The 26,166-nt window shown below is 37.2% G+C and overlaps 1 protein-coding gene and 1 pseudogene across 3 annotated transcripts in view; one reads left to right on the top strand and one right to left on the bottom strand.

The window, feature by feature from the left end:
• The window catches only part of TRIM37 (tripartite motif containing 37), a 118,209-nt gene that overhangs the window by 44,584 nt on the left and 47,459 nt on the right, over positions 1-26,166 (top strand). For 2 of the 3 annotated variants that reach the window (XM_068530376.1, XM_068530375.1), the window contains exons 13-16: positions 16,521-16,715; positions 19,352-19,466; positions 20,361-20,579; positions 21,964-22,100. In XM_068530376.1, the coding sequence (XP_068386477.1) occupies positions 16,521-16,715; positions 19,352-19,466; positions 20,361-20,579; positions 21,964-22,100 (666 nt within the window). The remainder of the gene's footprint in view (positions 1-16,520; positions 16,716-19,351; positions 19,467-20,360; positions 20,580-21,963; positions 22,101-26,166) is intronic. The other variant, XM_068530377.1, reaches the window with a different exon arrangement.
• On the bottom strand, positions 8,223-9,509 carry LOC137754716 (dnaJ homolog subfamily A member 1 pseudogene; annotated as a pseudogene).

Below are 26,166 nucleotides of genomic sequence, written 5' to 3'. Positions count from 1 at the left end.
CTAGGAAGACCAGCACACCTAGAGTGCAGTGGACAGAACACCAGAGGAGAGAGCTGCACAAAGAACTCCAGAGATTTGTAGAGTTCTCTTCAAATATCAGCGGAGTACTGAGTAGGGCATGCACGTGAAGGAACCTACCTGAGGTTGGGAGAATAACCATCTGAAAGGATTAGAGGGAGTGGTGCCTGGTGCCAGTAACTGTGTCTGTTCCTACCACTATAGTGGAGAAACTTGTAATCCATGGGACACTGGGTGAAGTACTCAGGAAATTCTTGCCTCACTAGTGGGGAACAGTTAGTCCTAGACTGGACACTGCTCCAGACCCATCTAACAAATAAAGGCAAGACCTGAAAGGATCAAATTGTTTCCAAGTAACCTAACTGCATCCCAGAGCAGAGCTCAAGAAAATTTATAAGATTACAAAAATATCCACCACCCAACAAAGTTAAGTTTACAATGTCTGTTGTTCAGTCAAAGATTAATTGGCATTCAAAGGGGCAGGAAGACAACCAGTACTGAGGAGAGTAATCAGTCAATTTAAATGGAGCAAGAACTGGTTTTTTGCTTGTTTTTTTAATGTGGGTTATATCTATTGGTATTTTCTGAATTAGAAATTGAAACAAATTTTAAAAATTAATTCACTTATAATAATAAACCTGTTGAATATTAACATAAATAACATTTCAATGAATAGTAACTTTCTCTAAAGCAAACTAATATTTGATGAGAAAACTTGTGCTGTTTTGCGTTTTTGGAAATCTTTGTATGGCTTAAAAAAAGACAACTGGATTCTCATGTGAGAATTACGAGAGAATATTTAAGACAGTTTTTATAACCACTCCATTTGTTCAGAAGTTAAATAGAGATATGGAAGATATAAAAGACCCAAATTGAACTTCTTGAGAATGAACTATATTTGAAATGAAAAATACACTGGATGGCATGAATGACAGATTAGACATTGCAGAAGAAAAGATTAATGAACTTGAAGGCGTTAGCAGTAGAAACTATTCAAAATGTGAACATAGAAAAATGAATTCCAAAACTGAAAAACAGCTTGAAGTAGCTTAATGTACAGATATCTGGAGTCCTCAAAGGAGGGGATGGGAAGAAAAAAGTAAATACTTTCCGAACTTGATGAAAGCTTTAAATCCACAGATCGAGGAAGTTCAGTGAACTACAAGCACATGAAGCATGAAGAAAACACCAAAGCACATGATAATCAAATTGCTCAAAGCCAGTGATAAAAAATCTTAAACTGGCAGTGAAAAAAAAGATGTTATATTTAGAGGCACAAAGATAAGGGTGAAATCAGGTTTCTCACTGGAAACAATACAAGTGAAATGATAATACAGCAACATTTTTTAAAGGATTGAAAGAAAGAAATACTAACCTAGAATTCTATAATCAGCAAAAATATATTTTAAAAAATATAGTGAAACTAAGACATTTTCAGACCTGGACTATAAGAAATGTTAAAGTGCATGCTGCAGATAGAAGGAAAATAATACCAGTTGGACCTCTGAATCTAAACAAAGAAATGAAGAGCATCAGAAATGGAAATTACCTGGATAAATAAAATTTTTTTTTCTGTTACCAAAGTGATTTTAAATGATAATTGACTGTTTAATCAAAAATTATAACATTGTATTTTGGGATTTTTAACGTATGTAGAAGCAAAATACATGATAACAACAGCTGTATAAAGGCCAAAAGAGTAGAGCATGGAAGTATAATGTAAGATTCTGACAGTATATGTGAAGTGTTATAATAACAATTAAAGCTAGACTGTGATAAGTTGAAGATATGTACTATCCTATTACTTTCTGTTGCCTGCTGTAACAAATTACCACAAATTTGGCAGCTTAAAACAATAGAAAAAATTTCCCTCACAGTTTTGGAGGCCAGAAATCCAAAAACTATTGCTAGGCCAAAATCGACGTTTCAGCAGGGCTGTACTAGCTCCAGAGACACTAAGGGAGGTCCATTTCTTGCCTCCTTCAGCTTCTGCTCGCTGCCAGCATTTCTGGGCTTGTGACCATGTCACTCCTGTCTCTGCCTTTGGTCACATGGCCTTACCTTTTTTTTGTCCCTGTCGAATCTTCCTCTTCTTTTCTCTTACAGTGACACTCATGGTTACATTCTGGGTCCACATGGATGTTCCAGGATAGTCCCCTCATCTCAGGATCCTTGGCTTAATCACAACTGTATATTCCCATTCACATGTTCCAGGGATTAGGATATTGATATCTTGGGGACACTGTTCAGCCTCCCACAACTATAAACTATAAAGCCACTGCTAAAATGACAAAGACATTTAGTTTATAAAGCAACAAAGGGGATAAAATTGAAACAAATCCTAATCTTAAGGAAGGCAGGAAAAGATAACAGGTAACAAAAAACGGATGGGACAGATACCAAGACGTGGTACTATAAATGGTCTAAACACCCCCAATTAAAAGGCAGAGATTGTCAGATTGCCTAAAAAAGCAAAACTCAAGTGTATGCTAACCCCAAGAAGCATACTTTAAATGTAAAGATATACCATACTAGTACTAATCAAAACCAAGTTGGAAATGTTGTTTTAATATCAAAGTAGATTTCAAAGGAAAGCATATTACCAGAGATAAAGTTTATTTCATAGTGATAAAAGGATCAGTTAATGAAGAGGACATATAACGACTATAAACATTTCTGTTTATACCCTGATAACAGATCTTCAAAATACATGAAACAAAAACTGATAGAAGTATAAGGAGAAATAGACAAAAACTATTCTCTCAATTGATATAACAGGTAGGCAGAAATCATCAAGGATATAGTGCATTTGAACAGCACTATCAACCAACCTGACCTGATTGACATTTATAGACCATGTGATCCAACAGTAGCAGAATACAAATTATTCTTACGTGTGCACAGAATATTTACCAAGAAAGACCATATTCTGGAACATAGAACATGTCTCAGTAAATTCATAAGTATTCAAATCATTCGGATTTTTTTTTGCCATAATGGAATTAATTTAGATGTTAGTAACAGATATTTTGAAAATCTGACGTATTTTAAAGTTAAATAACACGCTTCTAAATAACCCCTGGATCAAAGAGGAGATTATAAGAGTTTTTTTTTAAGTGTTTTAAACTGAATTAAAATGAAAGCACAACATACCAGAATTTGTAGAATGCTGCTAAAGCAGTAGGTAGGGGGAAATTTATAGCACTAAATGCCTACATAAGTGAAAAGCAGAAAGGCCTTAAATCAGTGATGTCAATGTCTACTTTAATAAACTAGAAAGAAGAAGAAGTTAAATGGAAAGTAAACAGAAGAAAGGAAATAAAGATCAAAGAGTGCAATGAAATAAACAAATGCTGTAGAGAAAATCATTGAAATCAAAAGGACAACAAAATTTGAGGGCTAATACTATATGACTAAGATTTATAATAAGGCCACAGTATCAGCATAATACAACATAGTATTAGCATAAGAATAGACAGATGAAGAATGGAATATACAGATTTCTTCCACTATCCAAAAGTAGAGTGGTCCTATGAAACCTTTTGTAGGCTGAAATGGCATAAAGTGAAGGAACAATTACCTTTGGACACATCTTGCTAATGGATGCACAAAATATATCAGGACAAAGCATAGATACTCACAGACACAGTTCAAAGCTATGGTGGCTTGATACTGAGATGCTGGGTATGATTCCCAGGGAAGGAGCTTGGCAGTGCCACTCTTGCTGCTTGGAGCATGCCTCTGTAATGGCTTTCTACAAAATAAGCACTGAATGCTGTTTTCACTTTTCAGCTTTTTTTGTAGAAACAAAATTTCTCTTCAGATTTCTTTTGGTTAGCAAAAACAAGTACTAGTATAGGTCCTTTTGTAAAAGTTAAGTGGCATAAAGAGAATGTTCGAAATTGGGGAATACCTGTACTATGATTCTAGAAATAAATACACATTCATTAGGAAACTATTTTTTGACAAAGATGCAAAGACAGTGCTATGGGGAAAGTGTAGTCTTTTCAACAAATTGTGCTTGAACATTTGGCTATACATATGCAAAAAAATTGAACTTGGATCCATACCTCACACTATATACTTAAACTTACTGAAAATTGATCATAGACCTAGATTTAAATCCTAAAACAATAAAACTTACTGGAGACAACATAGGAGAAAATTTTCCTTTGGGTTGGGCAATGATAGTTTAGTTACAATGCAAAAACACAATCCATAAAGAAACACATTTGTAAATTAGACATCATGAGAATTGTAAAGTTCTCTTCAAATTATGTGGATTTGTTTCAAGAATATATAAGGAATTTGAAATTCAACAATAAAAAAAAAAACAAGGTCTCTTTTCTGTAAGGGCAAATAGTTTGTCAGACACCCCACTAAAGAAGATTTATGGATGGCAAAATAATCCTGTGTAAGACGTTTAATAGTATAAGTCATTAGGGAAACAGAAATTTATCTACAGGACTTCCCTGGTGGCGCAGTGGTTAAGAATCCCTGCCAATGCACGGGTCACGGGTTTGATCCCTGGTCCAGGAGGATCCCACATGCCACGGAGCAACTAAGCCCGTGCACCATAACTACTGAGCCTGCACTCTAGAGCCCGCAAGCCACAGCTGCTGAAGCCCGTGCTCCTAGAGCCCGTGCTCTGCAACAAAGAGAAGCCACTGCGATGAGAAGCCCGTGCACCACAGCGAAGAATAGCCCCTGCTCTCCACAACTAGAGAAGGCCTGCACGCAGCAATGAAGACCCAACGCAGCCAAAAATAAATAAATAAAATAAATAAAAAAAAATAGTAAATTTAAAAAAAAAGAAATTTATCTACAATACCACTGTTTCCTATTAGAGTGGCTATAATTACAAAGATCATACCACATGTTGGCAAGAATATAGAGAAATTTGAAGTCTTATATGTTTCTGGTGAGAATGTAAAGTGATACAACCACTTTTGTAAACCATTTGGTGATTTGTTAAAAAGTTAAACATACACTTACTGTGTGACTCAGCTAAACCACTCCTAGATATTCACCCCAGAGAAAAGGAACTAGATGTCCATTCAGAGACTTCCAGAAATGTTCATGGTAACTTTATTTGGAATAGCCAAATAAAATCAACCCTAATTGCCACCAACAGATGACTGGATAAGCAAATTTTGGTATGTCTATACAGTGGAATAACACTCAGCAATAAAAAGTAATGAACTGTTGATACGTGCAACAATAAGAATGACTTATTTATTTATTTATTTTTTTAATATTTACTTATTTATTTTGGCTGTGCCAGGTCTTAGTTACAGGATCTTTTAGTTGTAGCATGTGGACTCTTAGTTGCGGCATGCCTGTGGGATCTAGTTCCCCTACCAGGGATCGAACCCAAGCCCCCTGTGTTGGAAGCACGCGGTCTTATCCACCACCAGGGAAGTCCCTAGGAATGACTTTTAAATTAATTATTCTTAGTGAAAGCAGCCAGATAAAAAAGAGCACATATATATGATTCCACTTATATAAACCTCTAGAAAAATGCAAACTAATCTATAGTGATAGAATGCAGGTGTGCGGTTGCTTAGAGACGGGACAGGCTGGGCTCAGGTTGGGTGGAGGGTGGAGGGAGAAGGTAAGAGGGAAGAATTACAAAAGGCAGAGGAAACTTTGGGGATGATGGATATATTTAGTATCTTGATTGTCATAATGGTGATGGTTTTATGGGTATATATAAATGTGTGTGAAACTTACCAAATTATACATTTCAGTTACACTTCGTTAAAGCTGTTTTACTCAAAAAAACAACAACTAAAATGTCATTGGTCTGTCTTATACTTTGCATGGATCTTCTACTCATGTGTGATTTTGTAACAACATGGATTAATCATTTGGAAAATAACGACTTACTAAGTAGTGTTGACACATTTCATTATGCAGTATCAGTCACATTTATTGACATCACCGTTTTCACAACGAAAGTCTTGAAGTATTGGAAAGCTTTTAAGCTCATGTGGTACATACAAATTTTCCAGGATTATGTTTTTTCGCTTGAAAGTGTGTTTTATCATTGGCAACAAACACTGACAGTTCTTTTCCGTAGCTGTTTTGGCACAGAAAATGTCTGCTGGGTATCCACAACCAAATAACCATTGTTTGTCAGTTCTCTGAATTTGAGGTTTCACAAAAAAAGTGACTGATGATCTTGGAACTCAGCTGAACAAAGTCATTTTTCCAAGGCAACCATTGCATATCACAATGCAGCATAAGTACTTTATGTATATTTCCCATTTGTGACACCAAGCATTGAGGTTTAATAACATTTATCATTTTTACTACTTCTTCAAAGACATTCTTTTTTTAAAAAATTTATTTATTTTATTTATTTATTTTTGGCCATGTTGGGTTTTCATTGCCGCGCATGGGCTTTCTCTAGTTGCGGCGAGCAGGGCTACTTTTCGTTGCGGTGCACGGGCTTCTCATTGTGGTGGCTTCTCTTGTTGCGGAGCACGGGGTCTAGGCGTGCAAGCTTCAGTAGTTGTGGCACGCGGGCTCAGTAGTTGTGGCTCACGGGCTCTAGAGCACAGGCTCAGTAGTTGTGGTGCATGGGCTTAGTTGCTCCGCGGCATGTGGGATCTTCCTGGACCAGGGCTCAAACCAGTGTCCCCTGCATTGGCAGGCGGATTCTTAACCACGTGCCACCAGGGAAGCCCAAAGACATTCTTGAGAGACATTGAAAAATTTTTTTCCCCACCTGAAAGTGTGTAGCAGTGAATAATATAATGATTACTGGTACATTTTAACTACCGTTGCTTTTGCACCGTTAGTGCAAATGTCAAACACTGCGAAAAAGGCAAATAACAACTTAACGTTATCATGAAGATAGTTTTGACTTTTTGGATCACTGAAAGGATCATGGGAACTGACCCCCAGTGACACAACTTCTGACATAGACTAACCTTAGTGCAGAATATTCTTGCCATGACTGGTGAGTCAAACTATGAATAATGCTAGTAATATGGAAAGGATTCTGGCCTCTGAGTTGTAAGTATGTTTTAGTCATAGCTCTGTTCCAAATCTCCTGTGTGATCTGAAACAGTGGGCTTACCTGTATTGTTATTATAACAGCTAACATCTGCTGAATATATACTTTGTGCTATGCACTGTGCCTTGTATAACTCATTTTGCTTTACTACCACCTCATGAGCTGTTAAATGCTATTCCCATTTCACAGATGGAAATATCATAGCTAAGTTATTCACTCAAGTTCAGCATTGTTAAGGTGCAGTCTTTTTTTTTTTTTTCATGCTTTGAATCAGTATATTGAGACATTGATACATTTCAAGAATTGCTTAAATTCTGATATCCAGTTTTAAGCTTGTGAACATATGACTTTAAACATACAATTAAAGCTATTCATAATTTGCTATTCTACCAACATTAAATTACAGTTACTTTGGAGCATAAGTTAAATGGTTTAAAGTAAGCCTGTAACATACCTGCAAAACACCTTCCTAACTCATACATGCAAATTACTTCTCCATGTAAAGGTCTCATCACTCTAACCTCTAAGTTACCCTGCTCCAGAAGTGACTACTCTAAGGCTCACTGTGGTCCAAAGAGAAGGAAGAAAAAAAAAAGTAACCAGGACCAATAGCTAGATATATTAAAAAAAAGATGGCACAGCAGAAGGGAATGCAATTCTACAAGTGCAAGCCCTCAAGAAGCAGCATGTTATATGATAAACCCTTTCTTTAGAAAGGTATCATTTCTATCACTGATACCACAGGCTAAATTAAATTATATAGCATGCCATCTTCAAGTAACAGTTGAGGCAATAGAATAAATGCAGAGGCATCACAATGAATCCCACTTAATACCACTATACAGACCAACACTTCTCTACAAATTCTTTGTCTGACTGCCAGTTAAATACAGTTTTAACTCATAGCTTAACAATTAAGGGTCATACACTGAAGCCAATACATATACCTGGCATTTCAGTCTAAGCTATTCCATGTACATAGCTGAAATCAAATACAAAGTATGGCCTAACAAATGCTAGGGGAAATTTTTTAAAGTAGTTTTTACAAGTATTAAACTTATCTTACACACTGAAGTCATCATACATACAGGGCAAAGTCAGAGCTTTTATATTCGAGTTCATTCTTCATTTAACTTTTAAAACACTACTATAGTTGAATATTAAAACAAACAATAGCAAGTAGTGAGCATATTATGATTATAGTCCTTCACTCAATCACTACTGCAAATAAAATGCCGGCAGTGAGTGTTATTCACTGGCCCCATTAGGAGGTCTGACACTGAACACCACCCCGAGGATGATGTTCATCATGCTCGTATGCTTCTCCATTGTAATGGCGCCGTCTTTCCTGATTCGGATCAAAGTCCACTAGTTCTACCTGGTCCATTTCATCAGTCTCTTCCACTTCCTTCCTCTCAGGTAGGAGTTTTTCCAGCAAAGAGAGTTTATCCAGGGAGAGAAAGCCATTCTCAGGAAAGTTTACCTTAAATTCAATGATTAGGCGACCCTTTTCATATGGTCTACGATAAATTGGCATGCCTTGATTTAGCACACACTTGATATCTCCATGCTTGACAATCTGACCTGGATGAGAAGTGATGACTGTGGTTCGGTGGTCAAGAGTAGATATTGGCTTTTGGAAGCCACACAATGCCTCAACCAGCTGTATGTCCATACATATGAAAAGGTCTTCTCCTCGTTGAGTAAAAACAGCATGGTCCTTCTGATCTAAAACGATGATAATATCTCCTGGCTCCAGTCCTGGTTCTTGGTCTCCTTCACCATGGAGTGTTATCTTCTGGCCATCTTTCATGCCTTTGTCAATATGAACTTCTAGAATTTTTCTTCTCTCAAACTATCTTCCTTCCATTGCAGCTTTTACATCTACCTTTAGGACTGATCCGCTCCCCATGGCCCTGGCACTCCATGCAGACAGACTGAATTTGCTGAACCATTCCAGGTCCTATCTGATGAATTCTCATTTGCATGCGAGTACCTCGGCAATTGGGACAGCACTCTACTGCTCCTTTCTTACCACCTCGGCCTTCACATTTGTCACAAATCACATTCTTTTGCAGAGCTAGTTTTCTTGTTGCACCATTATATAAATCTTCTAAGGTTACTGTGAGTTGATGCACAGCATTTTTACCTCTCTTTTCTCTCTGCATCCTGCCTCCTCCTCCAAAAAACATATCAAAGCTGTCCATGGGGGAGCCAAAACCGCCACCTGCTCCACCTTCTTTAATTGCCTGCTCTCCTCCTTTGTCATATAATTCCCTTTTCTTTGCATCAGAGAGCACTTTGTAAGCTTGAGAAATCTGTTTAAACTTCTCTCCTTCATTTGGATTCTTATCAGGGTGGTACTTCAAGGCCAGTTTCCTGTAAGCCTTTTTCAATTCTTGGGTGGCATTGGGTTTGACCCCCAAAACATCATAATAAGTGGTTTCTTTCACCATTTCCTACAGCCGGTGAGGTGAGGGGGCTGATGCTGGTGTGGGGGAGCGGGAAGGAGCGCGTTGCCGTGCAGCTCGGGCAGCCGCCGCTCCTCAGCCTTTTCACCAAGCGTTCTGGAAAGTTCCCAAGGTGCAGTCTTTTTAACATAGATTTTTCTTTCTCTGTATTCTTTGTTCTTAACCACCAAGCTCTGTTTTATTCCCTGAAATCAGCCCTTGTGATTGGGAAGGTGGTTGATCTTGGGCAGAATTATAAAAAGTTTAGTGATTATAGGATTTTGTTTGTAACCCCGTTGCTACCATTAATCTTGGTTCTCTTCTTGTCTCTTGATTAATTTATTTCCTATATATAGGCATACTTCAAGATATTGCAGGTTTGGTTCTAGACCACCACAGTAAAGCAAGTTACATGAATTTTTTGCTTTTTTGGTGCATATAAAAGTTATGTTTAAACGATACTACAGTCTATTAAGTGTGCACTAGCTGTATGTCTGAAAAAAAGACAATGTACGTACCTTAATTTAAAAATACTTCATTGCTCTAAAACGCTAACCACCACTGAGTCGTAATCTTTTTGCTGGTGGAGGGTCTTGCCTCAATGTTTGATGGCTGCTGACTGATCAGGTTGGTGGTTGCTGAAGTCTGGGGTGGGTGTAGCAATTTCTTTAAACAAGACAGCAGTAAAGTTTGCTGCATTGATTGACTCGTCCTTTCACGAATGATTTCTCTGTAGCATGCAATGCTGTTTGATAGTATTTTACCCACAGTAGAACTTCTTTCAGATTTGGATTCAATCCTCTCAAACCCTGACTCTGCTTTATCAACTAAGTTGATGTAATATTCTAAATCCTTTGTTGTCATTTCAACAATCTTCACAGCATCTTCACCTGGAAGTAGATTCCATTTCAAGAAACCTTGTTTTGTTTTTGGTTTTTTTTGCTTATCCATAAAAAGCAACTCCTCATCTGTTAAAGTTTTATCATGAGATTGTAGCAATTCAGTCACATCTTCAGGCTCTACTTCTGATTCTCATTCTCTTGCTATTTTTACAATATCTGCAGTTACTTCCTCCACTGAGTTCTTGAACTGCTCAAAGTCATCTGTGAGGTTTGGAATCAAGTTCTTCCAAAGTCTTCTTAATGTTGATATTTTGACCTCTTCCCACAAATCATGAATGATCTTAATGGCATCTAGAACGGTGAATCCTTTCCAGAAGGTTTTCAATTTACTTTGCCCAGATCCATCAGAGCAATCACTATCTACGGCAGCTATTGCCTTACGAAATATATTTCTTAAATACTAAGACTTGAAAGTCAGAATTACTCCTTGATCTGTGGGCTGCAGAATGGATGTGTGTTAGCAGGCATGAAAACAACATTAACCTTGTACATCTCCATCAGAGCGCTTGGGTGACCAGGTACGTGCATTGTCAATGAGCAGTAATATTTTGCAAAAAATCTTTCTTTGCAGAGCGGTAAATCTCAAGTGGGTTTAAAATGTTCATTTAACCATATGTAAAGAGATGGGCTGTCATCAGGCTTTGTTGTTCTCTTTATAGAGCACAGGCAGAGTAAATTTAACATAATTCTTAAGGGCTCTAGGATTTTCAGAATGGTAAATGAGCATTAGCTTCAACTTTTAAGTCACCAGCTTACATTAGCTCCTGACAAGAGAGTCAGCATGTCCTTGGACGCTTCGGATCCAGGCATTTACTTCTCCTGGATAACTTGTTGCAGCTTCTATATCAGCTTGCACTTTTATGTTATGGAGGTAGCTTCTTTCCTTCAGCCTTATGAACCACCTCTGCTAGCTTCAGACGTTTCTTCTACTGCTTCCTTGCCTCTCTCAGCCTTCGTAGAATTGAGAGTTAGGGCCTTACTGTGGACTAAGCTTTTGGCTTAAGGGAGTGTTGTAACTGGTTTGGTCTTCTATCTAGACCACTAAAACTTTCTTCATGTCAGCAATAACACTGTTTAGCTTTCTTAATCATGTTTTCACTGGAGTAGCGCTTTTTAATTTCCTATAAGAATTTTTCCTTTTCATTCACAACTTGGCTAACTGTTTGGCACAAGAGGCCTAGCTTTCGGCCTATCTTGGCTTTCAACATGTCTTCCTCACTAACCTTAACCATTTCTAGCTTTTAATTTAAAGTAAGACGTGACTTTTTCTTTCACTTGAACACTTAGAGGCCATTGTAGCGTTATCAATTGGCCTAATTTCAATATTGTTGTGCCTCAGGGCATAGGAAGGCCCAAGAAGAGGGAAAGAGATGGGCGGGGAGGCGGGACAGATGGCTGATAGGTGAAGCAATCAGAACACACGTAACATTGATCAGTTAAGTTTGTCGTCTTATATGGGTGTGGTTTGTGGCGCTCCAAAACAATACCATCAAAGGTCACTGGTCACAGATCATGACAACAAATGTAACAATAATAATGTAAAAGTTTGAAATATTGTGAGAATTACCAAAATGACACAGACATGAAGTGATTAAATACTGTTGGAAAAGTGGAGCCAATAGACTTGTTTGATGTAAGGTTGCCACAAACCTTCAATGTGTAAAAATGTAATATCTGTGAAGTACAATAAAGCAAAAACACAATAAAACAAGATGTGTCTGTACCTCTGTTTCTTGCCTTGGGAAGATTCTCCTTCTCTTACTGATATGTAGGTTTTGTGACATTTCTATTGTTTTTGGTACAGGTTTCATCTTGGGTGCTTTTATTGTTGACATATACACTTTGGGAACTTAAAGTTTACATTGTCTTATAAGCAGTAATAACATTATCAGTGGTAATGAAATACTATCATTCAGGATACTAAGGTTGAAAGAGATTAGAATTTGTGTATTTGTTAGATATTATCTGAATACCTTAGTAAGAATGTTCTATTTGGATAAAAACAGACATCTTATCATCTTTTTTTTTTTTTTTTTCTGGCCATGCCATGCAGCTTGTGGGATATTAGTTCCCTGCCCAGGGATTGAACCCGCACCCTCGGCAGTGAAAGCGCAGAGTCCTAACCACCAGGGAATTCCCTTATTACCTGTTAATTCTCTTAACACTTGGGCAAGACTAGAGAAGAGTTTTGAATACTTTCTTATTAATTATTGAAACGTCATTCAATTACAGAATTGAGAGTTTAACAGTGAGGTAGTTTTACTGTCAAAATATGAAATAAAAATGTAAATCATTGTATTATCTAGTAGATTTTAATAACACTTGGGACCCTGCAGAAGTACTTTCATAATTTCATTACACTTAAATATCTTTCTCACTGTGTGTGTTATAATACACCTGTGTAGGCTTTCTGAGGAAATTTTTTTTTTTAATTAATAATTTATTTATTTATTTTTGGCTGTGTTGGGTCTTCGTTTCTGTGCGAGGGCTTTCTCTAGTTGTGGCAAGTGGGGTCACTCTTCATCGCGGTGCGTGGGCCTCTCACTGTCGCGGCCTCTCTTTTTGCAGAGCACAGGCTCCAGACGCGCAGGCTCAGTAGTTGTGGCTCACGGGCCTAGATGCTCCGCGGTATGTGGGATCTTCCCAGACCAGGGCTCGAACCCGTGTCCCCTGCATTGGCAGGCGGACTCCCAACCACTGCGCCACCAGGGAAGCCCTCTGAGGAAATTTGTGCATGAGTGACATCCTTGAATTGACTCTTAACAGTATTTACTGATCTGACTTTTATTTTAGAGAAGGAAATTTCTTTGAGTTGCTTAAGCAAAGAGTAGAACTTTCCCTTGGGGAGTAATATTAATGAGACTAAAATTTTAAGTTAATAATTGTTAAATTCATTCAGACTTTCAGTGTGATAAAAGAAGGGAATTTAAGTTGGAATATTCAAATTTGAGGTTTTAGTTTTATCTAAGATTAGGATTGAGATGCTGTATAAATAATTTAACTTGGATTAATTGCTGTATTTAATAGAAACATAGGTATATCTCTGTCATGATTTTAAAGATGAAATGAAATGCAGATGAAACAATGATCTTTTTTCAAACATTATATGCTTTTTCATATAAAAAACTGATTTTTCAAAAAGTGTTCTATATTGATTTTAAACTTTTACCTGTCTTGATCCTGGATGTATTTAACCATCTGCATTAATGTCTTTCTCCTTAGATTTTCAATATTCTTGGTTGTTTTTCTGAATTTTGAATTTTTTTACTACTCATTTTTAAAATAAAAGTAAAATTTTTTTTGAGGTGAGATTCATATAATATGTAATTAACCATTTAAAAATACACAATTTAAGGACTTCCTGGTGGCGCAGTGGTTAAGAAGCCGCCTGCCAACGCAGGGGACACGGGTTCGAGCCCTGGTCCGGGAAGATCCCACGTGCCATGGAGCAACTAAGCTCGTGCGCCACAACTACTGAAGCCCGTGCGCCTGGAGCCCTTGCTCTGCAACAAGAGAAGCCACCACAATGAGAAGCCCGCGCACTGCAACGAAGAGTAGCCCCCACTCTCCTCAACTAGAGAAAAGCCCGCGCGCAACGAAGACCCAACGCAGCCAAAAATAAATAAATAAAAAATACACAATTCAGTGGAACTTAGTGCATTTCCAGTGTTGTACAGTCACCACCTCTCTCTAGTTTCAGAATGTTTTCATCATCCTAGCACACCTCGTACCCATCCCTTCCTTCCCCCAATCCTAGACAACTACTACTCTGCTTTCTCTGTGTATTTGCCTATTCTGGATATTTCATATAAAAGTTCATACAGTTTGGGATCGTTTATATTTGGCTTCTGTTTACTTAGCATAGTGTTTTCAGGGTTCACCGAATGTTGAAGCATATATCAAAACTTCATTCCTTTATATGGCTGAACAATATTCCACTGTATGTATAGACCTCCATTTGTTTATCAATTCATCTGTTGATTGACATATGGGTTGCTTCCATCTTTTGGCTATTACGAATGATCCTGCTATAAATATTCATGTATGAGTTTCTATATGGGCATATGTTAATTCTGTGTTAACATTTTGAGAGATTACCAAACTGTCCTCCACAGTGGCTGCACCATTCTCTGTTCCTACCATTTTCAGATTACATTTTATAGCCATCCTAGTGAATATGAAGTGGTATCTTCATTTTCAGATTACATTTTATAGCCATCCTAGTGAATATGAAGTGGTATCTCATTGTGGTTTTGACTTGCATTTCCTTAATGACCAGTGAAATTGAACATCTTTTCATTTGTTTTTTTGGCCATTTGTGTATCTTCTTTGGAGAAATGTCTGAAATTCAAGTCTATTTTCCATTTTTAAATTAGGTTGCTTGTCTCTTAATTGTTGAGTTCTGAGAATTCTCTCTACATTTTGTATACTAAACCCTTATCAGACATATGATTTGAAAACTTTCTCCCATTCTGTGGGTTGTATTTTTGCTTTCTTGATAGTGTCCTCTGATACACAAAAATTTAAAATTTTTGCGAAGTCCAAATTACCTATTTTTTCTCTACTTGTTCATACTTTTGGAGTCAAATCTACGAATCCATTGCCAAATACGAATTCATGAATATTTACCCCTGTGTTTTCTTCTAAGAGTTTTATAGTTTTAGCCCTTACATTTAGGTCATTGATCCATTTTGAGTTAATTTTTTTATATGAAATTAGAAAGTTGTATATGAAATATACATATGAAATTTGTATGTGAAATTTGCACATAGCAATCAGATTTTCTCAGCACCATTTGGGTTTTTTGTTGTTGTTTTGATTTGTTTTGTTTTGTTTTGGTGGGATCCTAGTTGCTTGACCAGGGATTGAACCTTGGGCCCACAGCAGTGAAAGCAGAGAGTCCCAGCCACTGGACCACCAGGGAATTCCCTCAGCACTGTTTGTTGAAGAAACTTTTTTTCCCTGTTGAATCAGAACGCTTGTCAAAAATCAATTGCACACTGATATTGGGGTTTATTTCTGGGCATTTAATGGCACCCTTTGCCTTATAACTGCCATAATAATTAGGCAGACAAAATATCACAGCTTTTTTATTAGTTTGTACCATCAATCTGTATAATGCACTGTGAGAGATACTAATATAAAAATCATTTGACAGTACTTAAATACGGTTGACCCTTGAACAACGCAGGGCTTAGGGGCGCCAACCCTCCACACAGTCAAAAATCTGCATGTAACTTATAATTGGCCCTCCCTATCCTGGGTTCCTCTGTATCCATGGTTCTACATTCTTGGATTCAAACAACTGCAGATTGTGTAGTACTGTAGTATTTACTATTTTTTAAAAAATCCACATTTAAGTGGACCATTGCAATTTGAACTTAGGTTGTTTAAGGGTCGCCTGTACTTACGTTTATTTGTAGATAAAGAGCTGTAATTTTTTCTTTTGCCTTTGCAAGCAGAAATAGCAGACAGGTATTGGGTTTTTCTTTTAAAAATTTACCTCCACTAAAAAAGAAGCTTTATGGCTACTGTTGGATGTTCCTTCTGATGATCTTTATTTTTTCACTTCTCTTTCTTGCAATAGCAGTACTTTCTTAGTAAAAATGACTTTGAAGACTTGAGAGTTTTATACTATATAGGATACGGAAATCTAAATGTACTGGCTTTCCCATTGTATACTTATTTTCTATTAGAAAATTTTATAGGCTTGAATTGCTGAATACACAGTTGATATATGATAACTGGAAAAAAAAAGCAGAGTATTCAAAATTTATTATTTATTTACCTCAAAGAAAATGGCAGAACATTGTGAGGAAACATAGGTAATGAATATATGGAAAAATACATAGTGTTGCTAAAATGTGTAACTTTGAAAGTACTATTTTATACAAAATTTATTCATTATTTGAGGTGGTATTTTATACCTGCTATATTGGTAAACATTTTTAATGGGGAAGAAGGACCTAGTGCCAATCATATTGTGGTAGCCCATTTATAATACTGTTGTGACAGTCCTTTCTGAAAGACATGTATTGTGTATATCAATAAGTTTCTTCTTAGGTACTTAATCACCTTAATGTTTTGATGTCATTTATTCTTGCTTTACTAACTCTATATTAATAGTCTTTTCAATTTTAGATACGAATACCGTGTAGAGATGGTTCATCAGTCCTGCAATGATCCTACCAAAAATATCATTCGAGAATTTGCATCTGACTTTGAAGTTGGAGAATGTTGGGGTTATAATCGATTTTTCCGTTTGGACTTACTTGCAAATGAAGGGTACTTGAATCGACAAAATGATACAGTGATTTTAAGGTAATAGGAAACATTTATATCATGGCTTTTATCACAGGGAATATTGTCATCAGAATTTTAAAGTCTTTTCACTTAACAAAGGTGAATATCGAAATTCATACTAACTCTAATCTTACCATGTTCTTAACCATTTAATTTCAGAAGTCCTGTGTGGTCAGTGAATAAGTTAGTCAGAAATGTGTTTGACATCTAGTTAGTAGTTCCATAAAAAGTAAACTACTGGGGCTTCCCTGATGGCGCAGTGGTTAAGAATCCGCCTGCCAATGCAGGGGACTCGGGATCGAGCCCTGGTCTGGGAAGATCCCACATGCCATGGAGCAACTAAGCCCGTGCGCCACAACTACTGAGCCTGTGCTCTAGAGCCTGCAAGCCACAACTACTGAAGCCCAAGTGCCTAGAGCCCATACTCCGCAACAAGCCACCACAATGAGAAGCCCACGCACCACAACCAAGAGTAGCCGCCACTCACCGCAGCTAGAGGAAGCCCGTGTGCAACAACGAGGACACAACGCGGCCAAAAATAAATTAAAAAAAAAAAAAGTAAACTCCTACTTCCAGTAAATGTGGTAATGTCCCATTTATCTATTGAACTTCTAGCAACCTCACCATTTGGAAATCCAAGAATAGTGTGGGATCAAGTGATTATTTTTTTCCACTTGACATTGTGTATTATATTTGGATGACTGGTTTTGAAAGCTTAACTTAACAAAAAGATTTTCAGTTTCTTCTAGATAACAGCAAATTAAAAGTAAGGGAATAAAAAAAAAAGTAAGGGAATAGAGATGAAAACTGATGAAAATAAACTAAGTGATGGTAGTTGGTGTGTTATTTGCAAGAAAGGACAGAACATAAACAGTGACTATAAAGCTACAGCCCTATTTAATATTGGTGTAACCCTTATAATTCAGTTTTGGGGCATCGTTGCACCATGGTTTAATTTGATGATCAAAATGCGAGCTTGAGTATTAAAAAATAAATAAATTCAGGGGCTTCCCTGGTGGCACAGTGGTTAAGAATCTGCCTGCTAATGCAGGAAACACAGGTTTGATCCCTGGTCTGGGAAGATCCCATATGCCGTGGAGCAACTAAGCCCATGCGCCACAACTACTGAGCCTGTGCTCTAGAGCCTGCGAGCCACGACTACAGAAGCCCGCGCGTGCCTAGAGCCCGTGCTCTGTAACAAGAGAAGCCACCACAGTGAGAAGCCCACGCATCACAATGAAGAGTAGCCCCCGCTCGCTGCAACTAGAGAAAGCCTGCACGCAGCAACAAAGACCCAATGCAGATGGAGCCAAAAATAAAATAAATTTATTTTAAAAATTAAAAAAAAAAAATTCAAATATGTTTTGAACTGAGTGGTTTCAGAATGTTTAACAGTTTAGTAAGTTTCCATCAAATAATTTTAAAAGCTTTTTTACTTAAAAGAGATTTGAATATACTCTTAAATTTCACTTATTCTGATTTCTTTGTCCTTGAGCATGCTGGATGCGTTGCTGTTATATCACCCTTTACTATTATGTGTTCTTCATAACTTTTCTGGGAGAATAAGGAAGTATAAAAAGAGATTATTGCATTTTGAGTGTAGAGAAAAATTCATGTTTTTGTCATCTCTTCTTTTGGGGGATTATTTTAGTATCATTTTATAATCTTTTAGGTTTTCTTAAATTATTCACTAAAAGAAATATCAATAATTTGTTCCTGTTTCACACTTTAACCAGAGAGGATTGTAAAATTATTCAAATACCAATTTTACCGGCCTGCAAAAGAGCCATTTTTTATGACCTTAGTCATCTCTTTATTGGAGTCATAGTAATGTAAATGGAGTCATGTTCAGCTATCTAACAAAGGTAGGGACGGGTTTTTTTTGCTTTATTAAGTATTAGTTTTTTTAAAGTACAGATAACTCTGAAGAGATCAAGATTCTATCGTGTATCCATTTATATGCTTTAATATATAGAGATACTTGTTTTTTTCCTAACCGTAGCTGAAATATGCCATATTGTGATATATGGAGAGTTTTGATTTTAAACTGCTATCTGGATGGGGTTGGGAATGTAGGTTATTCAGAGCATGTAACTCTTTGAGGGACAGTAAAGCAGTCCTGGGTAGTTGACCCTTTACGTGATTTTTTTTTTTTTTTTTTTTGCTGTGGAGTAGGAAATACAGGAACGGGAGATAGAAAAGGAATGAAAAAGAGCAGTGCCTAAAACAAACTTCACCTATTTTACTAGGGTCTGACCTAGGCAAGAAAGGAGAAGGAATGCATTAGCTGTCTCCTTCCTGCATAGTATGGTCTTCTTCTTCCCAGCTTATGATCAACACTGTATTTGAGCTAGATTATTATAGTAAATATGTTTTAGTAGATTAGTTTGGAAGTTTAACTGTGATGTGTAATGTTATTTCTTTAGAAAAATACAGTTTGAATTTAGACAACTGACTTTTCAGAACCATATGTCATTATAATTTGTGGACTACATATATAAATGGCAAATACCAGGAGCCCTGAGTTCTGAATTTTGGCCTTATAATGTAATCAAGTAAACTTAAAATTCTAGAATTTATAGTTATAGATTTAAGGCTTGGTTCATAATATTTTACTGTTTGGATTATTTTTCATGTGCAGTTATTCTTTTAAGGTTTCAGGTTCGTTCACCAACTTTCTTTCAAAAATGCCGGGACCAGCATTGGTATATTACTCAATTGGAAGCTGCACAGACTAGCTATATCCAACAAATAAATAACCTTAAAGAGGTAAGCAAAAAAACATATATTTTGGTTTTAGTGTTTCATATTGTCTTACCGGCGTATTACATTTGTAATTAGATTTTGGATATTATTGCTGTTTGTAAGTTTGTAGAAAAATCCACTTGTTCTTTATTCTCACTACCTTTGAACCTCTAATTCTGGACTGTCCAATTCAGTAGCCACTAGCCACTAGCCACATGTGGCTGTGTAGACATAATTAAAATTAAAAATTCAGTTCCTTAGTTACAGTAGCTAGCTTGTATTGGGAATTGCAGATGTAGAACACTTCCATCATTGCATAAAATTGTATTGGGCAGTCTTCTCTAGTTGAGGCAAACTCTTTCTCTCAGTGACTTGGGTATTTCTCTTCCCCATGCTGTTTTGAATTTAGAGGATTATAAGCTATGGAACAATTGAATGTTGCCCTATCTTGAAGTCTCACTATTGTTTAACTGAGCGCTGGGGAGGATCAGATTAATGAATTTTTATTTTACAATGGTAAAATAAATTATGTAAGGAATGTTTCTTTCTACAAGTGGATATGGGGATGCGATGAGAAGTTTGAAGTGCTGAGAGTGGTTAATATATGAGAGAGGAAAAGATGAATATTTTCAAAAATTTTCATGTTAAGTTAAACTGCCTGTATTTACTACGCAGTTTGCTAATTGTGTAGCTTGGGCTAGAAATGAGAAGAAAGATGAAAATAAATTGGGCAGTTTTTCTTTGTCATAGATTTTTTCCATAAGCAAAAGTCAGGAAAGTATGAGATAGATGATTCAGGAAATGGTTTTATGAACATCTGGATATATGGTTTGTTTGGTTTTTTTTTTGCTTGAAATAATTTTACTGTACAAGTGGAGAACTGCTTATGACTCTGTTTGTGTTGTTTTGTTTTAAAAGAGACTTACTATTGAGTTGTCTCGAACTCAGAAATCAAGAGATTTGTCACCACCAGATAATCATCTTAGCCCCCAAAATGATGACACTCCTGAGACACGAGCTAAGAAGTCTGGATCATGTGCTGACATGCTTCTCCAAGGTGGTCCTACTACACCTTCTGTAAGAGAGGCCAAGGAGGATGAAGAAGATGAGGAGAAGATTCAGAATGAAGATTATCATGTAATAATTAGACCTATTTTAGATTCATTTTGTGTTTGAAAAGAGAAATGATATCATGGTTTCCAACATATGAGAGGGGGAATCAATGTGCAGAAAATCTTGTCCACTTATATTTTCATTATTAGTGTATGCCCTTTTGTAACTGTTAATAAGTCAGAAGTTGTTGCATCAAAATTATTTCAGGGTTCTAAAAATTAATTTATTATAGAAAACTGTACATTCTACAAAACAAACTGTGATGTACATTCTAGAAGCTATGTAAGTTGTGGATTTTTAAAATGTGTCCTGGGGCTTCCCTGGTGGCACAGTGGTTGAGAATCCACCTGCCGATGCAGGGGACACGGGTTCGAGCCGCGGTCTGGGAAGATCCCACATGCCGCGGAGCAACTAAGCCCGTGCGCTGCAAGTACTGAGCCTGCGCTCTAGAGCCCGCGAGCCACAACTACTGAGCCCACGTGCCACAGCTACTGAAGCCCACATGCCTAGAGTCCATGCTCCACAACAGGAGGAGCCATTGCAATGAGAAGCCCGCATGCCGCAACGAAGAGTAGACCCCACTCACCGCAACTAGGGAAAGCCTGTGCCCAGCAGCGAAGACCCAATGCAACCAAAAATAAATACATTTTTTAAAAAAATCTTAAAAAAAAAAAAAGGTGTCCGCTTTCCGTTCACTGAATCTAGTTAAAGTACCTTATCATTGCCTATGTAGCTAGGATGATTTAGGTTTTGGGAGATAGCCAGGTTTTGTCCCAGCTAAACTACAACTAGAATGAGATTTCAAGAAGTGGTTGTTATTGTTTAAGGTGAGAGAGAGATGGAGAGATAAGCTTTTTTTGAGGCTTCAGGTATATGTTATAATGAAGGAGCCAGTGGGGAGAAAGATTGAAAATAAGGTCCAAGTATTAACAAAACCATTTATTTAAGGAGATAATAGAGGTTGGAATGGAGCACTCAGGTGAAGCAGTTAACCTTTGATAGAATGAGTTGAAGGTAGGGTGGAGTTTGCAGGTAGGGCAGCTGAAAGTTGTGGGCATTTATGCTTAATAGCCAATATGTTTTTCTGTGTAGATGGGTGACAGGGTTTTATAATCACGTTGAGGATAATAGAGGTTAGATAGGTCTCGAGGAGTGATGGTTTGAAATGTTACTTTGTGAGGAAGCTGAGCATTTCCAGTCATATCGAAGGCCCAGCTGACACTGGCAGAAATAACTTATTAGTGGTACCAGGTAGTGTGGTTATGTGAGTTATCTCTACAGGGCGCAGCAGTCTAGGCACAGGAGCGGAGAATTCTGATGATCACCTTATTCTTTGGTGCTGGTGCTTGGGCCATGGGCTTAGTGAAAACATTTGAGATAGAAGTCTTCTTTCTTTGCCTTAATCTAGCATGAGCTTTCAGATGGAGATCTGGATCTGGATCTTGTTGGTGAAGATGAAGTAAATCATCTCGATGGCAGCAGTTCTTCTGCCAGTTCCACAGCAACAAGTAACACGGAAGAAAATGACATTGATGAAGAAACCATGTGAGTGTTTCACATTAACTACCACTATAAATCATCTAAGTGGTAATTATTAGAAGCATGTTAAGTTAGGCCTAAAAGTGTGGATATTAAGGATTTTTTTTTTTTCTTGATCTACAGTATCTTATATAAATAAATAAAGGAACTTGAAGGGAAGAGTGAACTAATTTCCTCCCTCTCATCTCTGGGTTCCAAACTGAGTTTTAGTTTTTGCTTTAGGTTTTAATTTTGCAATTATTTCATATTTAAGAAAAGTTGCAAAAAAATTAACAGAATTCCCGTATTTCCTTTGCCCAGATTAATTCCCCAAATTTAATATTTTGCTCTGTTATGTTTCTTTTCTCTCTCTCACTCTATATAATTTTTTTGTGAGACATTTGAGATTAAGTGAATATACTTCTCATGTGTACTTCTAAAAACAAGTATGTTTCTTATGTAATTTCAGTACCATTATCAAAATCAGGAAGTTAACATTGATGTAATACTATAATCTATGACCTTATAGAAATTTTGACAGTGATGTCCTTTGTCTGGTTTAGGATCCAATTCAGGATCACATGTTGCTTTTTGTTAAGACTCTTTAATCTGCTTCAGTCTGGTTCGTGTAGTCTTATTTTTTTAAATTTGTTTTTCATGAATTTGACACTTCAGAGAAATACAGAGAGGTTATTTTGTAGGAAGTCCCTCAATTTGGAGTAGTCTGATATTTCCTCATATGCACTTTTGGCAGGAATAAGACAGAAGTGATGATGTAGCTTTTTCAGTGCATCAATATGAGGGGACAGTGGAGGGCGCATGTCTTCAATCTGTCCCATTATGGCTGATTGATTTAGAATACTTGGTTAAGGTGATGTCTGCCAGATCTCTCTACTTTTCCCCTTTGTAATTAATAAGTGTCATGTGGGGACATATTTGGAGACTGTAAATATCTTATTTCTTGTTGTACTTTAGTCCACTAATTTTATCATTCATTGGTGATTCTTGCTTGAACAAGATTACTGTGTTGATTGCTGAATGATGATTTTCTAATGCCATTATTCCTTCTATGTTTATTAATTGGAATTCTAAGGAAGAACTTTCCCCTCTGCCCCATTCATTAATTAACTAATTAATTTCATTAGTATAGACTCATGGAGTTTCGTGTTTTTAAATCATTTAATCCACTTACTATCATAATTTATTGCTCAGATTGTCCCAGATTTGGCCAGTGGCAGCCTTTTAAAAACTCCTGTGTCCTTTCTAGATGTCCTCATTATTTTATAAGCACTTTCTTATTTTCTGGCACTACAAGACATTCCAGGTTCATCTTGTACTTTCTCTGTCCCAGCCCTGGCACCAGCCATTTCACAAGAGTAAGGTGAGAGTTTTAAACCCCCTATTTGACCTCACCCCCATTTCCACAAATTAGCTCCTCAAAAATAGACCTTTTTCACTTAATGTTCCCTCTTTAGCATACGTGGCAAATTGCCTAAAAAGGTTAGTTAAAATGTGAAGCCTTTAAGTCACCAAATCAGAAATCATTATTAGTGATATTTTTAAATATATAGAACTGATTAATTTGAATTGACATGGAAAATTCTTTTAGATGGTGATTCTATAAAGTGGAATCCACCTTGATAATAGCTTAAATATATGGTTCTATCTGAATTAATTCCTTTGACTGTTAGGTCTCTTGACTCTTTTCAAGGTAGTTTTGAGGGCAATTGGATTTTAAGTAAAATTGGATTCACAGCATCTCATTAGATTGACTTTTTAATGCTTTTTCTACTAGAAGGTGTTTGATTATGTTCCCTTTATATACATACATCTACAATAATATCTTGATCCGAACTGTTTTATATAATTCATAGAAACAGCACAGTTAATCTTGAGCTAATTTGAGCATCTAGGGAATCATAAATTGTTAGCTCTTACAAATTAAGGTCAGTTCCTTGTATAGATGGGGAAATAGATACACAGTTGATTTGGATAATGGTTATTATAAACAGCTTTTAGTTAACTAGAACACATTTATTAAGTAGGCCTTTCTTCTCTTCCTCCACCTCAGTCTTTCTATGATAGTATTTTATGTTTTCTTCCTGCTGTTTTTTTCTTTTTATTTTGAGGTAATTGTAAATTCACTTGCAGTTGGAGGAAATAATACAAGATCCCATATACCCTTTGCCCAGTTTTCCCCAGTAGTCAGTAACATCTTGTAAAACTATAGTACAACATCACAACCAGGATATTGATGTGACATAAGCAAGATACAGAACATTTCAGTCACCACAAGGATCTCTTATGTTGCTGTTTTATACCACACCCACTTCCCCCTACCTAACTTCCTCCCCTGCAACTACCCATGTTTTCCCCATTTCTATAATTTTGTCATTTAAAGAATGTTATGTAAATGGAATCATACAGTATGCAACCCTTAGGGACTGGCTTTTTTTCACTCTGCATAGTTCTCTGGGGATTCATCCAGGTTATCGTGTGTATAGGTAGTTCGCTCGCTTTAATGTTGAGTAGTGGCCTGTGTTGTGGATGTACTACAATTTGTTCAACCATTTGCTTGTTGAAGGATATCTGGATTGTTTTCAGTTTGGGGCTATTATGAATAAAGCTACTGTAAACATTCGTGTACAGATTTTCATGTGAACATTAAAGTCTCCATTTCTCTTGGGTAAATGCAACTGATGGATTGTATGGTAATTGAAAGTTTAGTTTTTGAGAAAACTGCCAAATAGTTTTCTAGTTTTTGCATTCCAATGAGCAATATATGCGTGATCCAGTTTCTCTAAATCCTTAGCAGCATTTAGTGTTGCCAGTAGTTTTTATTTTAGTCGTTTTTTTTTTTGCTGCACGTGGGCTTTCTCCAGTTGCAGTGAGCGGCGGCTACTCTTTGTTGTGATGCGCGGGCTTCTTATTGCGGTTGCTTCTCTTGTGGAGCACGGGTTCTAGGCGCGGGCTTCAGTAGTTGCAGTATGTGGGCTCAGTAGTTGTGGCCCACGGGCTCTGGGGCATGTGGACTTCAGTAGTTGTGACGCGTGAGCTTAGTTGCTCTGTGGCATGTGGGATCTTCCCGGAGCAGGGATCGAACCCATGTCCCCAGCATTGGCAGGCGGATTCTTAACCACTGCACCACCAGAGAAGTCCCAATTTTAGTCATTTTTGATAGGTGTGTAGTGATATCTCATTGTGGTTTTAATTTACATTCCCCTATTGGCTAATGATGTTGAACATCTTTTCATTTGCTTAATTTGCCATAGGCATATCCTCATTGGTGAAATTTCTCTTCATGTTTTTTGCCTATTTTCTAATTGGAATTTTTTTGATGGTAAAATATACATAACCATTTCTCAGGGCAGTTCAGTGGCATTAAATATTCTTTTTTTTTGTCTGCGTTGGGTCTTCCTGCCTGTGGGCTTTCTCTAGTTACGGCAAGCGGGGGCTACTCTTCGTTGCGGTTCGTGGGCTTCTCACTGCGGTGGCTTCTCTTGTTGAGGAGCACGAGCTCTAGGCTCATGGGCTTCAGTAGTTGTGGCTCGCGGGCTCTAGAGCGCAGGCTCAGTAGTTGTGGTGCACGGGCTTAGCTGCTCCGTAGCATGTGGGATCTTCCTGGATCAGGGCTCAAAGCTGTGTCCCCTGCATTGGCAGGCGGATTCTTAACCACTGCACCACCAAGGAAGTCCCAAGTATTCATACTGTTGTGCAGCCATCACCACCATCTATCTTCAGTGCTTTTTTTTCATCTTCCCAAACTAAACTCTATACCCATTAAACGATAACGTTCACTTTCCCCCTAGCAACTACTGTTGAGTTTTGAGAGTTCTTTACATATTACATACCAGTCCTTTGTTGGATTTGGATACATGCTTTGCAAATACTTTCTCCCACTCTGTAGCTTGTCTTCTCCCACTCTGTAGCTTATCTTTTCATATTCTTAACAGGGTCTTTTGCCAATCAGAAGTTTTTAATCTTTCAACAGTGTTTTGTAATTTTCAGAGTATATGTTTTACACATCTTTTGTTTAATTCATTCCTAAGTATCTTATTATTTTTTATGCTATTGTAAATGCAATTGACTTTTC

The sequence above is a fragment of the Eschrichtius robustus genome, chromosome 20, assembly GCF_028021215.1.
Source record: "Eschrichtius robustus isolate mEscRob2 chromosome 20, mEscRob2.pri, whole genome shotgun sequence".
Lineage (NCBI taxonomy): Eukaryota > Metazoa > Chordata > Mammalia > Artiodactyla > Eschrichtiidae > Eschrichtius > Eschrichtius robustus.
This window is presented reverse-complemented; position numbering and strand designations above follow the sequence as displayed.